This window comes from Mustela nigripes, chromosome 12, assembly GCF_022355385.1.
Source record: "Mustela nigripes isolate SB6536 chromosome 12, MUSNIG.SB6536, whole genome shotgun sequence".
Classification (NCBI taxonomy): Eukaryota; Metazoa; Chordata; class Mammalia; order Carnivora; family Mustelidae; genus Mustela; species Mustela nigripes.
Window position 1 is genome coordinate 47,848,451 of NC_081568.1, and position 17,184 is coordinate 47,865,634.

General features: G+C 48.9%; 1 protein-coding gene across 1 annotated transcript in view; it reads right to left on the minus strand.

Annotated features, from left to right (window-relative positions):
- Nucleotides 1-17,184, minus strand: part of ADAM19 (ADAM metallopeptidase domain 19) — a 79,714-nt gene that overhangs the window by 27,764 nt on the left and 34,766 nt on the right. Inside the window, exons 5-8 of the mRNA XM_059417247.1 lie at nucleotides 15,436-15,512; nucleotides 7,988-8,180; nucleotides 7,251-7,316; nucleotides 2,234-2,305 (exon numbers count right to left, since the gene is read on the minus strand). Of these exons, the coding sequence (XP_059273230.1) occupies nucleotides 2,234-2,305; nucleotides 7,251-7,316; nucleotides 7,988-8,180; nucleotides 15,436-15,512 (408 nt within the window). The remainder of the gene's footprint in view (nucleotides 1-2,233; nucleotides 2,306-7,250; nucleotides 7,317-7,987; nucleotides 8,181-15,435; nucleotides 15,513-17,184) is intronic.

Sequence of the window (17,184 nt, forward strand, 5' to 3'; positions counted from 1 at the left end):
TCTTTGGCCTACCCTAGAGATTACTGAGGCAGTTACTCTGAAAACAAAATTGCACGGAAACCCAGATCTCATGAGCAGAAGACACCATCTTAATCCAAAATCGGTGGGTAGTGTGGCAGCTAAAAACAACAATCGTCACTTCGATGTTTATTGAGCACATTCTATGTCCCAAGCACGGAAGCTTAGGAAAGTTCAGTGACTGAGCCAGAGTCTCAGCAGGAGGACGGTGGAGGCGGGATTAAGGCCTAGACAATGAGATCGGATCTCGGAGTCACTCAAGCCCCTCTTGACTTCGGGGCCAGCGTATTCACAGATCTAGAGAATCATCTTGCCCCCAAGAAGCTGTGGCCTAAGATGGGTTCCAGCTTTGGTGAAAGAGCAGTTGATTGCCAAGGAAATTCTGATTTTCCCGTTTTTGTGCCAGGTCAATTGTTACAGGAAATAAAGGGTTTTATTTAGGATTCCAATTTGAACTTGCTTCATGAGGGAGCTTTTAAGGACTTAAACTTGGCTTTTTTCACAGTTAAGGAAAAACATTTTGGATTGGGTTCCTGATTCAGCAAATTTAGTGCAGTTCATTCCAGTTTTAGTTCAACAACAGTTCAGTTCATGTAGCTGGTCAGCAAGCCTCAGAAGTGCCTTCCTTCACCCCAGCCACAGTGACTAAAATCAGCTGCTCAGGAGAAAATCAAGCCCAGAAGGGACCAGCTAAGCAAGGCTTGGGGCTTCACGTAAGGGCTGAGGCATAGTGTTGCCTCTCCCACTTTTCATCAGCACCCTTGGTTCTACCCCTGCAGACCAGCTGGAGAGTTCACAAAGGGGAGACCCAGCCAAGCTTCCCACCTGCTGGGTCTCCAGAACAATAGACACCACATGGGTGAGAACAGGGTCTGCCTCCTGTCTACCCCCCAGGAAATGAGCTTCTCTTGTTTTCCCAGATGTTGAGTGTTTGGGATGTAGGATCATTTAAATGTTATTGTTGAGTGAACTGAGAGCTAGAGAGAGGACTGAGCTGTGTCCCTGGAGGCCTTCCTTCCAGGAAATGCTCATGACTTTCACCTGTCACCAGTGTTTCCAGAGCCATCTAGGGCAAAACAAAAACATAGACCACAGACTCTCCCGCCTGATGACTTCAGAGTGCTATCACATTTGCTTGTAAATCCATTTAAAAAAAATTTTTTTTAAGTTCTCTTCTTGATCTTCTAATGTTTAGAAAAAAATAATTTCTCCTTTGGACCTGGGCTCCATGAATCCCGAACAGGCCCAGAGCTGCAGAAGCACTGCGAATGCACTGAAATTGTACAATAAATGTTTTCAGATTCTTAGAGACCTGTGACCTTGAACATATTAAATTCTAGTTTTAAAAACTATTTACTACTAGCCTGTCAAGAGTGTACTGTAATTTAAGGTTATCATTCTACTGCATTTTGCAGTATAACAAATGCCCTTTTTTATAAAAACAGAGTATTTCCAAGTCCCAGACCAGGATATTCTAGTAAAATTCAAGAATTTGGGTATTTTCTACAGGCATGTTTTAAAAGGGCCTGGTCTAGGAAAGTTAACCATTCACATTGTGTTTCTGAGTGAGAAATAATTTTAGAACCATTTTATAGATGAAGACCACATAGTCTTCATGACACATGAAGTGTATAGATAAAGACTCTATACTCAATTTTTAAGGCTTTGTACCTTTCCCATGCTCACCTACCTCAATTCTCCCTAACTCAGGAAACTTCTGGGCTTTATGCCTGGAAGGAACCTTAGAGAACCTTAAAGCTTTCTTCAGCTGGGCTCTTCCATGTCTTATGTTGCCTGGCAGCCATTTGCAGGGGTGAGGGGAAGGAGCAAGAGGACCGCACTCTGGATGCTCACCCCTGCTTTGAGAGTCCGTTTTTATCTTTTATATTAGACACGGCACAAGATTTCATTGAAAAGAAGAGTTCCACCAGAAAAACAAAAATTTTGAAAGCCACTGATTCAAGCCAGCCCCTCTACTTTGTAAATTTAAACATAACACAAAACTGCAACCCAAAGAAGATAAGCTCCCTGGCTAAGGTCACAGAGTTGAGAGCTTTGTTGTGACCACCCTGAGCCTCTATGGCATTGCTATTCCATCTCAGAGATTGGCTGTGGTGACCAATCCCTGAGGCAGCTCAGGTGCCATGCCACCTCCTGTTCTGTGGCCCCTCGGAGGTGCTGGCACCTTTCCCACAAAGTACACACCTGGTCTCACCTTATCAACGTAATTGGCGATCTCCATCAGCTTGTGTTTGGTGGCGTCCTGGTCTCGTCTATTCTTCTGAAACTAAATGGAACAAGCAGAGCTAGGTGAGGCCCAGAATCCCTTCCTGGACCCCATTTCTTGTCTTTCAGTGAGCTTTTATTTTCTCCAGGCTTCTATGAGAGCAGTTATTTTTATACAATTTCCTCTGTCCCCACACACTCCCTACAGTGTCAGCTCAGGGAGGGCAGAACCTGGATCACAGTCATCTTGGTGTCCCTAGCTGCCAGCTCAGTGCCAGACACACAGTAGACAGGTCATAGTTGTAGAGTAAACTGGATTCTCTTCCTCCAGGCCTTGAAGTCAAACCCGTTCTCCAGTCCTCCAAATTACCAGGTCTCCTGCAAACTCTCATGGGGGCTTAGACGTGGGACCAGTCTGATCCTTGTGCTGGTCATCGCTCCAACATGAAGCCATCATCACAGGGATCTCATGAGGCCTCCCTACATGTGATCAATCATCACTGATCAAATTGCTGCTAAAAGCTGCCATGTGCAAGGCATTATGCTTGGCACTAGACAGGACACAGTGTGAGACCCTGGTACTGGTCCAGAGGACCCTCCATTAAAACAGAAAGAGAAGGGCACCTGGGGGGCTCAGTCGGTTGAGTGTCTGACTCTTGGTTTCCACTCAGGTCATGATCTCAGGGCTGTGAGATCAAGTCCTGCATCAGGCTCTGCACTCAACAGGGAGTCTGCTGGGAAGCCTCTCCCACTTCCTCTCCCTCCCCCTTCCCCCTGCTTGCTCATTTGCTCTATCTCTCTAAAATAATCTTAAGAAAGAAAGAAAGAAAGCCCAAAATAACAACAATGGCAGAATCCGTATTTAAGAAATACACAATTAAAATGGGCACATAAATAACGGCAATGGGAAGCCACATGAATGACACACTTGGGGGCTGGCAACCAGGACCGTAAGACCTCGGCACACAGGATTCGTCTGACATGCCACTTGGATCGACTGGCAGGGCCTTCTACAGTGAGAAGAATTCTGAGACGGCATGGGGTTCAGCCGGAAAGAGTGTTGTGCTCGATTACAAATGTCTGCCATGGGAACCAGTAGGGAGGAGACATTCCAGTAGGTAGCCTCACATTTATCATTCCTGCCTGAGAGGGAATAGATCTCCTTCAGCTGCAATGATGAAGGAAAGCTTCACAGTGTAAAGAGAAAATCTGCTACAACTGTAACCTAAATTTGCAAATATGGGCATGTCCTGTATGCTGCCATTGTCACAGAGAATCAGGGTGCCTATCTGATCTACCTCGCACACACTGTATATGCTACTTCAATTCCAACACTTCGCATCCTTCCTCCACCCCATCCCAGAAAAACATTCAAGCAAGAATCACAAAGAACAGCCAGATAAAAACACCCTGGGATATCTGTTGGGACTAGGGTGTGTCTGGCCATGAGCCGGCGAGAAAGCCACTGTTTCTATTCTCCCACTGCTTGTGGACTTTCCTGGGCTTCTTCGGAACTGTGGCTCACCAGAACCGTCCTCGCACTTGACCCTTGCTTTTTAGAGTGCAATTCGATGCGAAGCCCTATGACTTGGACCTATGACTTGTGAATCCTGAAGTTTCTTGGTCGTCCCATTTCTAAATTGGTCTCACTGCAGAGAAAGGGTTGCAACATTTACTGAATATTTATTAGAACATCAGAGTCAGAGTTCACTGTTTTTCAAATATATTAACCCTGTCTTTCAACAACTGCCTGATAATACCACTGTAGTTGAAGACATGTACCATGTTTTCCAGAAGAGAAGACTCAAGCAGGAGTCGCAAACTTTCTGTAAATGGCGAGACTGTGGATACTTGAGGTTCTGCGGACACGCAGTGTCCCTTCTACTCCACTCCGCCGCTGCAGATCAAAGCAGCCACGGACAACACATACAAGCAGGAAGCATCTCGGCCAGTAGGACTCAATTTACAAAAACATGTGGTGGGCTATAGGCTAGAGTTTGCGGACCTCTGATGGGAAGAAAGAAGTATCTCAATCTTATACTTTCTAGGGTGACAAAGGAAGTAAAATGTGGCACATCACCTGGCCTTTGCCAGCCACCCCACTAGGTGTCTGGAGCACGACAGCAGTCTGCAGGCCTGGTTGTACAACCACCCCACATCCTCCTGCAACAGACTATGCTGTTCTTTCCCTGCCTAGATTTCCTATTTCACCTGCGGAATGAATAAAGGGAGAGCGGCCCCAGGCCGTCCCACCTAGGCCCAGCTGCTTGGTCACTTTTACTGCACTCTCTGGGCGCTGTGCACCCTGGGCCAAATTCAGAGCCCAGAGAAGGAGCCTGGCCTGTTTCAGCACCAGGCTGTAAATCACAGATAAGGCAGCCCTCCCCTTCCCTGTCTTCCCCACCTCTCAGATTAACTAACTGTCAGGAATTCACTTCTGCCCCTTGGAGAGGGAGTCTGGGAGAGGTGGTGTAGGAGGTAGAGATTTGGGAGCCTGTGAACCTAGCCTGGCTGATTACAACCCCCTCCAGTGAATCATTCGAAGCCCAGGACCCTGAGCAACGAGCACGGGCCAGACCCACAGGCTGAATGAGTCACTCCCTGTAGTCAATGCTTATGGGGCCGGCGCTGGAGGCTCTCCCCTCTGGAACAAGATGGCCCTAGACCACACCACAGTCCTAGAGGCAACTTGGGGGCCACTTTTCCTCTTGGGGCTCTGCTGTGACCCCAAATGCCACGAGACTGAAGATGCTCAATCCCTACCCCACCCCCACAACTTCAGTTTCCCGACTTTCACACCCAGTAGGTTTTAGAGCCCTCCAGCCAGATGCCACTGGGCCAAGTGCAGGGTTGAAGGGGAGGATCATCCCACCTTCACATTAGAGCAGGAGCTTTGGGGGGCCTAGGAGCTTTATCTGTACAAATGATTCTGTGGCATATATATATATATATATATATATGAAAGTTTCAAGACCACTATATGATATATATATATATATATATATATATATATATATATATATATATATATATGAAAGTTTCAAGACCACTATATGAGATGATCTTAGATCATCTAACAAAAGCTTAAATGGAAAAATGTCCTAGAGTCAGAGGAGCTCAGCTTTTTCCCAGCAGCCCTCTCACTGCAAAGGCAGTCCGGCCGGGCAGGGCCAGCGTCGTTAACCTCTCCCCATGACCGTGGAGCCTCGGCTTTTAAATCAACTTTAGATTTTGCTCCCCCACACTACTCCCCTGTCCTACACACACACCAGCCTTTGGAAAGGAAAACAAAAGAGAAATAAAAAAAAAGGAAAGGGTCCTGGAAAAACCAATACCTACATCAGTTACAAAGCTAAATTCTTCTCAAAGCAGAACCTGATGTTCCCTTGGCCTGAAATGCCCTTCACCTCCACCTTTCTGCCCAGTTAAGACCCCCTTGTCCTTTAAGGCAGCTCAAGCCCACCTGCTCCTGCCACCAGCGTTCTTAGAGGCAGCTCTTCAGGCCTGAAGCCTAGTTTCTTTCCATGACCTGTACTGCTCCAGGCCCTGTGCTTTGGGAGTGTGGACTAGATAAAGCTGCCTTGGGATGAGGTCTTTTTGGGGAGCGGGTAACTACAGCATCTGGATGGGGCACGAGACAGGTGGAGCTCTGATGAGTTCTGTCCTAGGGGAGCCCCAGGCAAGGCTGTGGCATTAGATCATGGTGAGTGCTCAGCTCATGGTGACTGTCCCTGCCCAGATGTGTTTAGCTGTGGCTGAGTCACTACATAGAGTGAGACTTGGGGGTGAAACATGGCTAGTGGAGGGAAACATGTGCTCTGGAGCCTGAACCTACTCTCATGTGTCAGCGCCAACATCTTCCCTTTGGAGCTTTCCCCAGTTCCCAAAACCATGATCTTTCATGATCTTTGCTCTAATCCTCCATAACGATCAATCTTGGCAGTCACCACACTTGAGTTTTTGTGCTGCTATTGTAAACTCTGATGTCAGGGACAGGACGGTCTTAATCTTCTCAGGCCAAACACTGTGTTTGACACATATGAGAAAACCAAGATTTCGTTGATGAACAGATGAAATGAAAAAGTGAGAGAGATGAGTGTTCGTCAACTTTGAGGAGCCAAGGCCCGTGAGAAGCTGGCTGATTTGAGAAATACAGAATTAAAGGGTAAACAGCTATTCCTTAGGTCAGTAGTTGTCAAACTTGCTTGTGTCCAGAATCACCCAGAGGGCTTGTTAAAACAGGGATTCTTGGACGCCAGCCCCACAGATTGACTCAAGCAGGTCTGGGGTGGGGCCCAAGAATTTACACTCAAATGTTCCCAGGTTCTGCTGATGCCTTGGTTCCCAGGGTTCTAATTTGGCACTAAGGGGATTATAAAAATGGACCCACACATGGGCAGGAAAATTGTATTCAATAGAATGACTGATTATCCTTACTATCTTTGCAAAAATTCTTTTGACAATTTCTGTAGAGAATTTATGGGCTCCCTAAGAATAAGCACCAGAACCAAAAGGTCTTAAGACTCAGTTTAAGAAATATTAATCCAGGGGCGCCTGGATGGCTCAGTGGGTTAAAGCCTCTGCCTTAGGCTCACGTCATGATCTCAGGGTCCTGGGATCAAGTCCCGCATCGGGCTCTCCGCTCAGCGGGGAGCCTGCTTCCCTCTCTCTCTCTGCCTGCCTCTCTGCCTACTTGTGATTTCTCTCTCTATCAAAAAAATAAATAAAATCTTAAAAAAAAAAGAAATATTAATCCAGATAATGCTAGTTGCTGATCTTCTATTTGATTAATGTATTGAGCCAGAAGAGATTCTTTCTTTTTTTTTTTTTTTCCCCAACTATATTTAAAATAGCTAGAAGAGCCCTTGGTCAGATTTAAGGCCCAAATCACATGACATACTGGAGAAAGAGGAATGGTTCAGCATTTCCCCAAAGTGGTTGGAAGCCTGAAATGGAAGCTATCCACAGAGTAGCTTTTCCACTAAAACCCACTGCCTCCCCCTTACCTCTGCATAATCAGCCACGAGGTAAAGCTCCACATACTTCATGGAGTGTAAATCTTCCCTTTTCATCTAAGAAAGAGATATGAGCGGGTCAGAGCTGTAGAAGTTGTGGGTGTGGCCTCATTTTAAAACAAACTGCTTAGAAATGGTACTGGTTAATAAGCAGTGCCCCCTCTCCCCTTACTGACTTCACGCTTGATGCTGGCCATAGTCCCCACCACCGTCACGACACCTTCCGCCCACCATCTTGGTTATTGCTGGGGCTGCTCTGGGACTATGGGTCCAGTCCTTCATACTCAAAAACTAATGAGCTGGGCTGGCAAGTACAGGGGCCACCAAACTGTGAGGGAACATGCTGACAACCAAGTTCCCAAAACGCACTGAAACCCCATACCTCTATTTCCAGTACACATAAATACAAGTATTCTGTGCGTATGGTTAAGCGGTTATTCCAAAAGGAGAGACATATTTTTTTTTTCTCACATTTTAAAGTTTCTGAAATCAGCATCTCAGGGTATTTTAAATGTCATAGCATTTTTCCCCAAAACAGTTATTCCACCCAATACAAGTGTATCTCACAGCAGTGAACAAGATAGTGACTTAGAATTTTTATTCTAAGAGAAAGGTTATTTCTTCCTCCCTGGCCATCTCCTTTAATTTGGAAATACTCCTGGATCCAAAGGAAGGATCCTCAGAGGGGACAAACCTACCCCCAGGTTGATTCCTGCACTGAGACTCACCCTGCGAGGTCGTTTCTTGGTCTGGTTGGTGAAATGAAGGACCCAGTCCCCGGGGGTGGACTTGGAATGCTCGGCCCCACAGTTCCCCAGGGGTAGCTTGAGATGTTCAGATCTGTAAATAAGGTGGTGGCCCTCGCTGTCAGGCAGGGGCTCGATGATGTAGCTGAGGTTACTGCTCACCACAATCAGTCCCCTGTCAACGGGAGAAACAGAATCTCTGATCAAAGATTATAGACTTGGAAAAGTTTCTTGCTCAGGTCTCAGGTTTTCCATATGCAAAGTGACATGGTTGGTTTTGATCATTGGTTCTCAACTTTACTATAGGGTCATGAAACTTTTGGTAAGAATCTGACACCAACTTGGACTTCCTCTCCAGGGAAATCTGAACATGTATATGAAAGGTGGTACACAATTTCAAGTACTGAAAGCTGGTTACAAAGAAGCTGAAAGGGTCTAAAAAGGCTCACCAAGGACAGTTAATATATAAAGGATGGTAAGACAAGGATTCCAAAAAGCCCCCCAACTCAAACATGGCATATGACAAATCAAAAGTTGAAACTTAGAGACTGAGAAAATGATGATCTGGTGACTGGAAAGGAAAACAGTGGCCTGGGGGTGAGAAGTCCAAGTTCTGGTGTTCACTCCAACATTAAGCTGTCAAATGGTCTTTAAGAAACCTCTTAAAAAACAAAAAAAATCGCTCACTTTTCCCATGTGTAAATGCAAATGATAATTAACTAATTTAACAGGACTCCAGATGATTAAATGGAAAGATTTTTGTGTACAAAAGACTAGTGGCATCACCAATGTCATTGCTACTAGCCCAAGTAGGGCCGCTCGTCAGTGACGTTATGTCCACAACCAAGGATGTGAGACTGTTCTTGGATTCTGGTTATAGATACAAACACTGAACTTAGAATAAGGACATGTGTTCATCCATTTTATTCTTTCACTCACTGAACTTTTCACCTGTACTAGATGTGATCTAGACATAATCCCTGTCATCAAGTCATTCTCAGTTTCACTGGAGGACGGTCATTCATTCCACAAGTGTTTCCTGAGCTCCTGCTATGGGCCAGGCATCGAACCAGATGAGGAGGATGGAGACACGAACAAGACAGACAGAGTCCCGGACCCCGTGGAGCTTAGACTCTGAACCTGGGAATAAACCACTAGAGTACAGAACAGAGTATATAACAGAGCACAAAGGTTTCATCACCCCTAACACGAATGGATTGGACACAGCTGCCTGGGAGCATCACATCAATGAGGCTTCCAAGGGCATGACCCTCTACTGATCACTACCACACTATAATCCATGGAAGGATGAGTATGGGCCCATGTAGCAGGCATCTACCTTCCTTGATGCAGTGAGATGAATACTGTAGCAAAGGAAGGCATTCAGTCAGGGCTCTGCGGGAGGAAGAAGCCTAGTAATAAGTCCCAGGGCACCAGTATGGGCTCCAAAACCTCAGGCCCTCATCTGTCCAGAAATTTCAAAGCTAAGATATCTCCAAGTTGGTTTTTGCCTCTCCAAACTGGCAGGACCTCTTTCTGGCTACGCCAGCTTCCACCTCCACCCCTACCCCCTCAAATCCCCACCCAGGTTTTCCCCTTTGGGAAGAGCCTGTGATGCTTGCTGGAGAGATAGCGCCAGGCGGATCAGCAGCAGCCTTCCTGGAACCCATCCCTGGCTGACCTCATTCCGGTGCCAGGGAGCCTGACGACTTCCCGGCTGCCTCACCCAGGCTGACACAGCAATCCCCTCGGCAGGACACCCAAGGTGCTCCCTGAACAGCTGGAGGTGGGAGTGGGTGAACAGCCAGGGTCACATCCGCTGTCGAGTCCAGACAGGAAAGGGTAGCGGGCAGAGCCACTGTGGGCATCCTGTTCCCAAGCTTTCTGCTCATCTCGGCTGACCTAGGTCCCTCCCATGACCTCAGTTTCCCCCCAGGGACTCCAAACATTGGAAACAGAGGGCTTGACAGCAAGTCGGATGATGATTTTATGCCCATCAGGTTGTGGCTGCAAAGATAACACCCAGTGAGTGGAAAGTTCCGCACAGGAGCCAGTGAAGGTTCCCGTGTGGCTCACCCTAACATTTCTGACCCCCACTGCGCAAACAAGAGCACTAAGGCTAGGTGAGGTTAATAAACTGACCCCAAGTCACACAGGCAAGAACACAAGCAGTCTGGTCCCAGGTCTCACAACCTTAACCACACTGTCACACTACCTCTGTCACACAGCCCTGTAGAGTGGGGCAGAAAGATACTCCCGGTTTATAGATGGCTACAACTGACAGGCATGAGTAACTCCCCGCAGAGGTGAGATCGGCCTGTCAAAAGCAAGATACCAGTCTGCCAGGAGATAAGAAGACAAAGGAGGCATTTAGCCCATTTTCCTTGTGAGAGGCCATTTTTTTGAGAGTTAACCATAGGCCAGGCTCTGGGCTTATAATCATCATTCTTTTTTTCTTTTTTTCAGCGTTATAAGGCATCATCATGAGTCCCATTTTATAGATGAGGAAACTGAGCCCCAGAGAGGTTGCATAACAAGGTCTGATGGGTATCCAGAGCCAAAGATTTAAGTTCTGGCAGCCTCTGGGCCATCTGCCTCCATCAGTGAGTTCCAGAGGGGTCATAGATCTCCAGGATCAGAGCCCCCAGAGCTACCTATCAGACTGCTCTGCGGTGTACATTAACGTGACAGATGTCGGAGACTCTGATTCTGGGGCTGGAGTATCTGCAGCGTAAACAAGTCGAGCGGTAATTCCCAGCACAGGCACACTCAGGAAGTCTGGCCTGAAGCCCAGGCTCGGTGGCAGAAGCCTGTCCTTTCACAAAGGCCCAGATGATGCTGCTTCGGAGAGTGGCAGATACTAGGTCTCAGAAGGGCACTGAGAACTCGTGGCTACTCCCCACCCCTCCCCGCTACTGTGGTCCCTGGTAACGGCCCCGTGGCACAGTTGCAGTCCTCCCTGACTGCCTGGGTTGGAGGAGTAGCTGGCATGAACCCCAGCACTTCACAGTGAGCACCAGCTCCCACGATGGTCAGGAGATTTCTTAGAATCCATTTCCCGTGGCACCCCCATCACCACCCCCAAAATCTTGCTAGCTGCTCTCCCCCGAGCACCCACAGGTCATTTATCTTTCCAGGAGCCTCAGTTGATCTAATTTGCTAAATGTAAGCACTAGCAGAGCTCAGTCAGGGGGCACAGGAGGGGGACGCAGGAAGCTATGAGGCTGGGACCTCACACGCTATTCTCCAGTCCACTCTCCACCATATTGCTCATTGTTAAGAGCTTGATATAAATGAAATTATCCAGAGGAACCTTGGCAGAGAAGGGCAGGCAGGCAGTGGCGGGTGATTCGCGCTTAACTCCTCAATGATCATGGGGCTCACCCAAGTGCACCCTTGAACAACCTAAGCAAGAAGTGCCTCCTAGGAATGTGTCCATTCAGAGCTAAACCTAAGGGGACACATCCCAGGTCCCTACATCCAGAGCTACCCTAAGAGGTAACCACCCTGTTCCCCTTCTTTCCCTCCCCTCCCCGCCCTGGCCCCAATCTGCATCCAATGAGAAAAAGGTATTGCGAGCATCAAAAGCGGCACAAAAGGAAGAAGGCACATAGGTGATGTGCTCCCTTGGGTATGGGGTGGCAAGGCACAAGTGGAGAGTGTAAGCTCAGGAGGGAGCACACCTGGGCTCAAATTCCGGCTGCTGTCTACTAGCATTGTGCTAAGTCCACAGTGCTGGCTGGCTCTCACGGTGGTTGTGATAACTGACTGGAGTACAGGGAGCCATTCCCTAGCCACTCAGCACACATATATGGAAACTACAATGTGCCAGGGACTGTTTTCGGCACCGCGGAGGCAATAGGCCTGCTCTCAAGGAGACCGCCCTCATCCCCTAATGTAAATCCACTGAAGATGTCACAAATGTTCTCATTTTATAGCCGAGAAAACCGATGCCGGGGAATTAGGTTCTAGACTGAGACTGCTTCAACTCCAGGAGCTACACGTCCACGGCTTACTCTGTGCTGGACACAGAGGCAGCATTTATGATGTGTTCTTCAGAAGCCAGGCCAGGTTTTCAAAGGCAGAAGGCCATGCCCCTCCCCGGGAGAGGGGCTAACAGGGCTGGCTTGCTGCGGGGCGGGGCGTAGGAGCCACCCCCTCCTGCCCCAGGCACCGGCCTCCCTGGGACCATGCACTCTCTGTAGCTCAGAACTTCCAACGTTCAACAGTCCTTTGCGTGATCTGATCTGTTTTCTTTTTCAGATGAGAAGATCCAAAGCCCAGGGAAAAAGAAGCATGCACGGTTACCCAGTGAGTTCGTGTTAGAGCTGGGGCAGATACCAGCCTTCTGGTGAACAGGCTCCTCATTCCCCAGGGGGGCCCTGACCCCAGACCCCAGACCCCGGACCCACGGCCCCCTTCCAGCCTCTGCCCCATGAGCACCATCCACCATCCACGACGAAGGCCCACGGGAGACCCCAGTCCAGCCAAGGCAAAGACAAGCAGAGAATGATTCGGGAAAGGCAAAACTCAGAGTCCCCATCTCCAGGAGGTGTGGAGTCTCAAAGGTGGGTCCCATGACTAAATTCTGAGCTCCTTCCAGGCCATCATGCACACATTCTTACACATTCTCTTGCATTTTCCATCTCATGTTCTCTCTCCTGCCCGCTCTCACAGACCTGGATCCTGGGGCGAAGGGTCAGTATAACCACAGTGGAAGTGGGGCCCAGGGTTTTGAGGACAGAGCTGCTATCAGATTTACTATATATCCTTGAAAGACCTTCAATGTAACTAAACTTGCCTGACATTCATAAAGACACTATGTAGCCATTCGAAGAATGAGCTAGATCTATGTGTGCCTGAGGCATAATGTTAAGTGAGAAAAACATTTCAGAGCGTTATGTATAGGGTTATTTTATTTGGATTAAGAATCACCATGTATACACACACTTATGTCTTTCAGTTATATATATATCCCCAACAGCAACTGGTTGGAATGGTGGGCGGGGATAAGTAACTTCCACTTCTTTTAACTTGACACTAGATTATTTGAATGCTTAACACATCAGTTATGCAATAATAACTTTTAAACAGCATTTTGTTTAAAAATAAGCAACTTACCAATGAGGTTAAAAAAAAAGTTTTACTGCAATCAATACCTCTCTTGCTGGCAGAGAGCAAGCTAGGGACACATACACATGCATATACACACACAGTGTGTCTCCTAGAACCCACAGGTTCACTCACGGTCACTTCATCCCGATACTGTCTGGATTCCTTCACAGATAACCATCTCTCCTTACACTGATCCTATGTGCTCCTCTGCAAAGCGTTTGTGTATGCAAGAAGTCAGGTGGACATTTAAAGGATGAGTTGCTGATCAGAGGCGGGCTGGGGGGCCTGGACACCCAACATCCCGAGTGAAATGGTATGCCCCATCTTTCTGCTGGTGTTTTTTTAAGGATCCATAGCTGTCACACAATTCTCAAAGGTGTCAGCAGCCCAAATATGATTATAAAACAGGATATGACCTACCGATGTTCTTTTTTCACAAGAAATATTTCTAAATGGATAAACAAGAAACTGCAAACAATGGCTGCCTCTGGTGGAGGGGGGCCTGGAAATCCCGGGTGAAAAAGGACCCCGTCTTTCATTGTACCCTCTCTTTTGTACTACTTGAATTTGTTTTTACCATGATCATGGATCACTGCTCCAATTAAAGTCACTCAAACATTGCTTTGGAGAGAAGAGGGGGGCCCGCAACAATCTGGAAACTCTGGAAACTCAGGGGAACTCCTCTGTATTTGTATTATCAGCCAAAGATCCATTTGGTATAAATCCTACCTATTTTCTCTAATCAAAAGAGCATGTGCCCAGGAGAGAAGCGCCGTCCCTATGGAGGTTCCTCCACGAAGCATGGCTTTATGAGCCGTGGGGAGGGACTTGAGGGTTACATGGGTCTGAAGTCTGCTGCTGCTGCAGCTGTTCCCTCTCTAGGGTCCGAATGAGACATCTGGTATACGTTTCTGGCTCTTAAGCTAGCCGGGCCCTCAGATGCCCTTCAGTTCTTAAGGTGTGCAGTGAGAAGGCTGGGAAAGTAAGACGGGTGACCGCAGCAGAGGGAAGTGTGCAGAACACAAACACATGAGCGGCTCACCCGGTTTCCCCCTGTCAGCACGGCTGCGGGAATGATTTGTGAGAACCCAAGCCAAGTTCCCACTGCTCCAGACCATGGACACAGAGGAAGAGGCAGGGAGAAGCGAGTCACACCTGCGTGTTCCCTTTCTTCCTTCTTGGGACAGACGTTGTTTACTTGCAGACTGCAGGTGGTGGCAGCTGGGCCTGTAAACACCACGGGAGACCAGTTGGCTTGGCTCAACCAGGTCATCTGAGCAGAGGATTGGGAGCTACGGTTATGGTCTTCCAGCCAAAGCTTATTTCCTGCCTAATTCCCTCCGGCAGACGCACCGAGAAGCCTTACAGAGGAGACATGGCCCAATTTATAAACAAACACGTGGGATCTCAGCACGAGGGGCCTTGCATTTGCACGTGAGCCTGGGTGAAGTCTCAGCACAGGGCTTCACTGTAGAGGGCTGTAGCTAACATAGATTCTCTGTCTCGCCTGTCATCCTGAAAATCACCTAGCTTCTCCCTTCTCTTCCTCCCTTCTCTTCTCCTAAATGCCCAGTTCCTTTTTCATCTCCTGCTAGTTCTGAGACCAGCAAAGAGCAAAGGAGAAGTGGGAATAAGCGCTCACGTTCATTTCAAGTGCATGAACCATGACTTTTATTTTCTGTGTTATGATGCTTTGACAGCTGGGGCAATGCCCTTCTCAGGATTAGCCAATTCCTAGGGACGGTAAACAACTCTGAGATGCAGACTCTCACCCTCTCAGCCAGTCCCCCTGCCCAGATCACCCTGGGAGCTGGTGCCAGACAACTAGGAACAGCCCTTCTGCCCCAGATCCCACTTCAAAGTGGCCAACCCAAAGCCAGCTTACCCTGCCGTGTTGGTTTCTTCCTATAGAAACCAAAGCGAAGACTCCTGCCCACATCCCCTCACCTCCCACACCCTGGCCCCTGACTGACCCCTGTGCTTCCCTGTGTGCTGTGCCCCTTCTCTTGGGATCTTGAGAAGAGCAAACTGTTTTTTCAGTCGTAGTCATCTCCTGACCTGCTGGCTTCCCCATGCCTAAATAATAAAGAAACCTCAAGCTCCTCAAGAAAGAGAAAGCTCAAGCCCAGTGAGTCTGTGGATTATCCAGGACTTTCCTTGTCTCCCTGAAGCTCAGCCCTTCGTAGAACTGGCTTGCATACACTCTCAACGGACAGCCTCTCAAGGTCCCTGCCCAAGGCCAGCCCTGCTTGTCCTAAAAATTCCATGCGTGCGGGGAGTGCCAGGCGCCCCCCAGCGCTGCCAGGGCCTCTTACCTCATTCCCCGGCACGTGCTGAGTGTCACGCTGGACTGCTCGGCCTTCCTCACCGTCCCGTGGTAAAAGCAGTGGTCCTAGCGAGGAGAAGAGGGGGCTAGTCAGACGAAAGGACACTGATAAGCTTGGCAACGTTCGTGTCCCGTGAGGGTCAGGGACGCCTATGCATGCCCTAACTTACAGCCTGCAAAGAACTTCCTAAAACCACCCTTTTATTTGATCCTCGTAATAGTCCTGGGACAGAGCAGATGTCATCATTCCAGTGAACAGATGAACAGCCGAGATTCAGAGAAGCAGAAAGATTTGCTGAAGGTCTCCCTGTTAGAGAAGCCAGGACTTCAGGTCTAGCTCAGGGCTCTTGCCATGACACGTGGCTACACGCCACGATGGCTTCTGAAGAGCCTGCCTCCCCACTCGAGTCACCTCCAGGATCCCCAGCAGAGTTGAGATGCGTGTCCTCCCAGAATCTCCGAATGTGGCCTTCTTTGGGACAGGGTCTTTTCAGATGGCATTAAGTTCAGATGAAGTCATACTGGACTGATGTCCTTAGAAAAAGAGGGGAGGACACAGAGAGCCCGAGGGAGAAAGAAGAGGCCATCTGAAGTCAGCTGCAGAGATTAGGGTGATCCAGCTGCAAGCCAAGGAGCACCACGGACTGACGGGGGCCGCCAGAAGCTGGAGGAGGCAAGGAAGCATCCTTCCCTAGAGACCACAGAGGAAGCCTGGCCCTGCTGACACTGTGATTTTGGACTTCCAGCCTCCAGAACTGTGTTTTGCACCTCTAAGCTCCCAGTGCTTTGCCACAGCAGCCCTGGGAGACAGAGAGCTCCTCACTTCCCCCACCTCCCTGAATCCCCTGTGCGCCTGGATCAGACCCGATTTGGCACCTGCACCCACAGACGCCTGGAGAGCTGATGCTGCTCTCACATCGGTGTGTCTTACAGCCATCTGGTCCTCCCGACCTGGCTGGACTCCCCTTGACTACAAGCAGCTGCCGAATGCCGCTCCGGGCCAGGCCTCCGGCTACGTCCGGGAGACACAACAAGGAGAGAGCATGCACGTCTCCAGCCTTCCTGGGACTTAGTGTCTTGCGAGAGCCAATCTTAATTAAAAAGCCATACAGAGATTTAATTACAAACTCTGAAGAGAGGCTTGAAATCCAAGTTGGAGGTGCCAGCAGAGTGTATTGTAAGTAGGGGAACCAGAGCATCTACGAGGCCACCCGGGACACAGCTGGGAGCAGCGAAGCACCAAAGAGACCGATGGGCGCAGCCCAAGACTGTCCCCAGTACACACAGGGGCACACTCCTACAAACTTCTTCCCACATAGTTCAAGGAAGCTTAGCTGCTCAGAACAGAGAGAAGGAAAAATCCCCGGGGCAGAGCCGGGTTTCGCAAAGGTGTTAGGAAGGGTCTGAGCTACGCAACTGCAGACACAGGAGTTTTTTCTTTCCCCACAGTGCCCAGGCAGGTCCAATCAGAAATCTTGGGCATCTGCCTATGGATCTGCCCAGTGATCCCTCACTAGGACCACACTTGTGGTCGTTTCTCTCAGTCCAAAGCCGGCAGGGACATGACCCAGGAGGCTGCAAACCCATTTGTTCGCAAACCCATTCGTCTGCACTCTCTGGCCCCACCGCCCGCCCAGCTCTGGGCAGGGCAATGGCCTGATGATTAAATGCAGGCACGTTGGTGCGGCCGGGCTGGATCTACATGCAAGCACCCACACCTGCCCGTGGTCGAAACAGT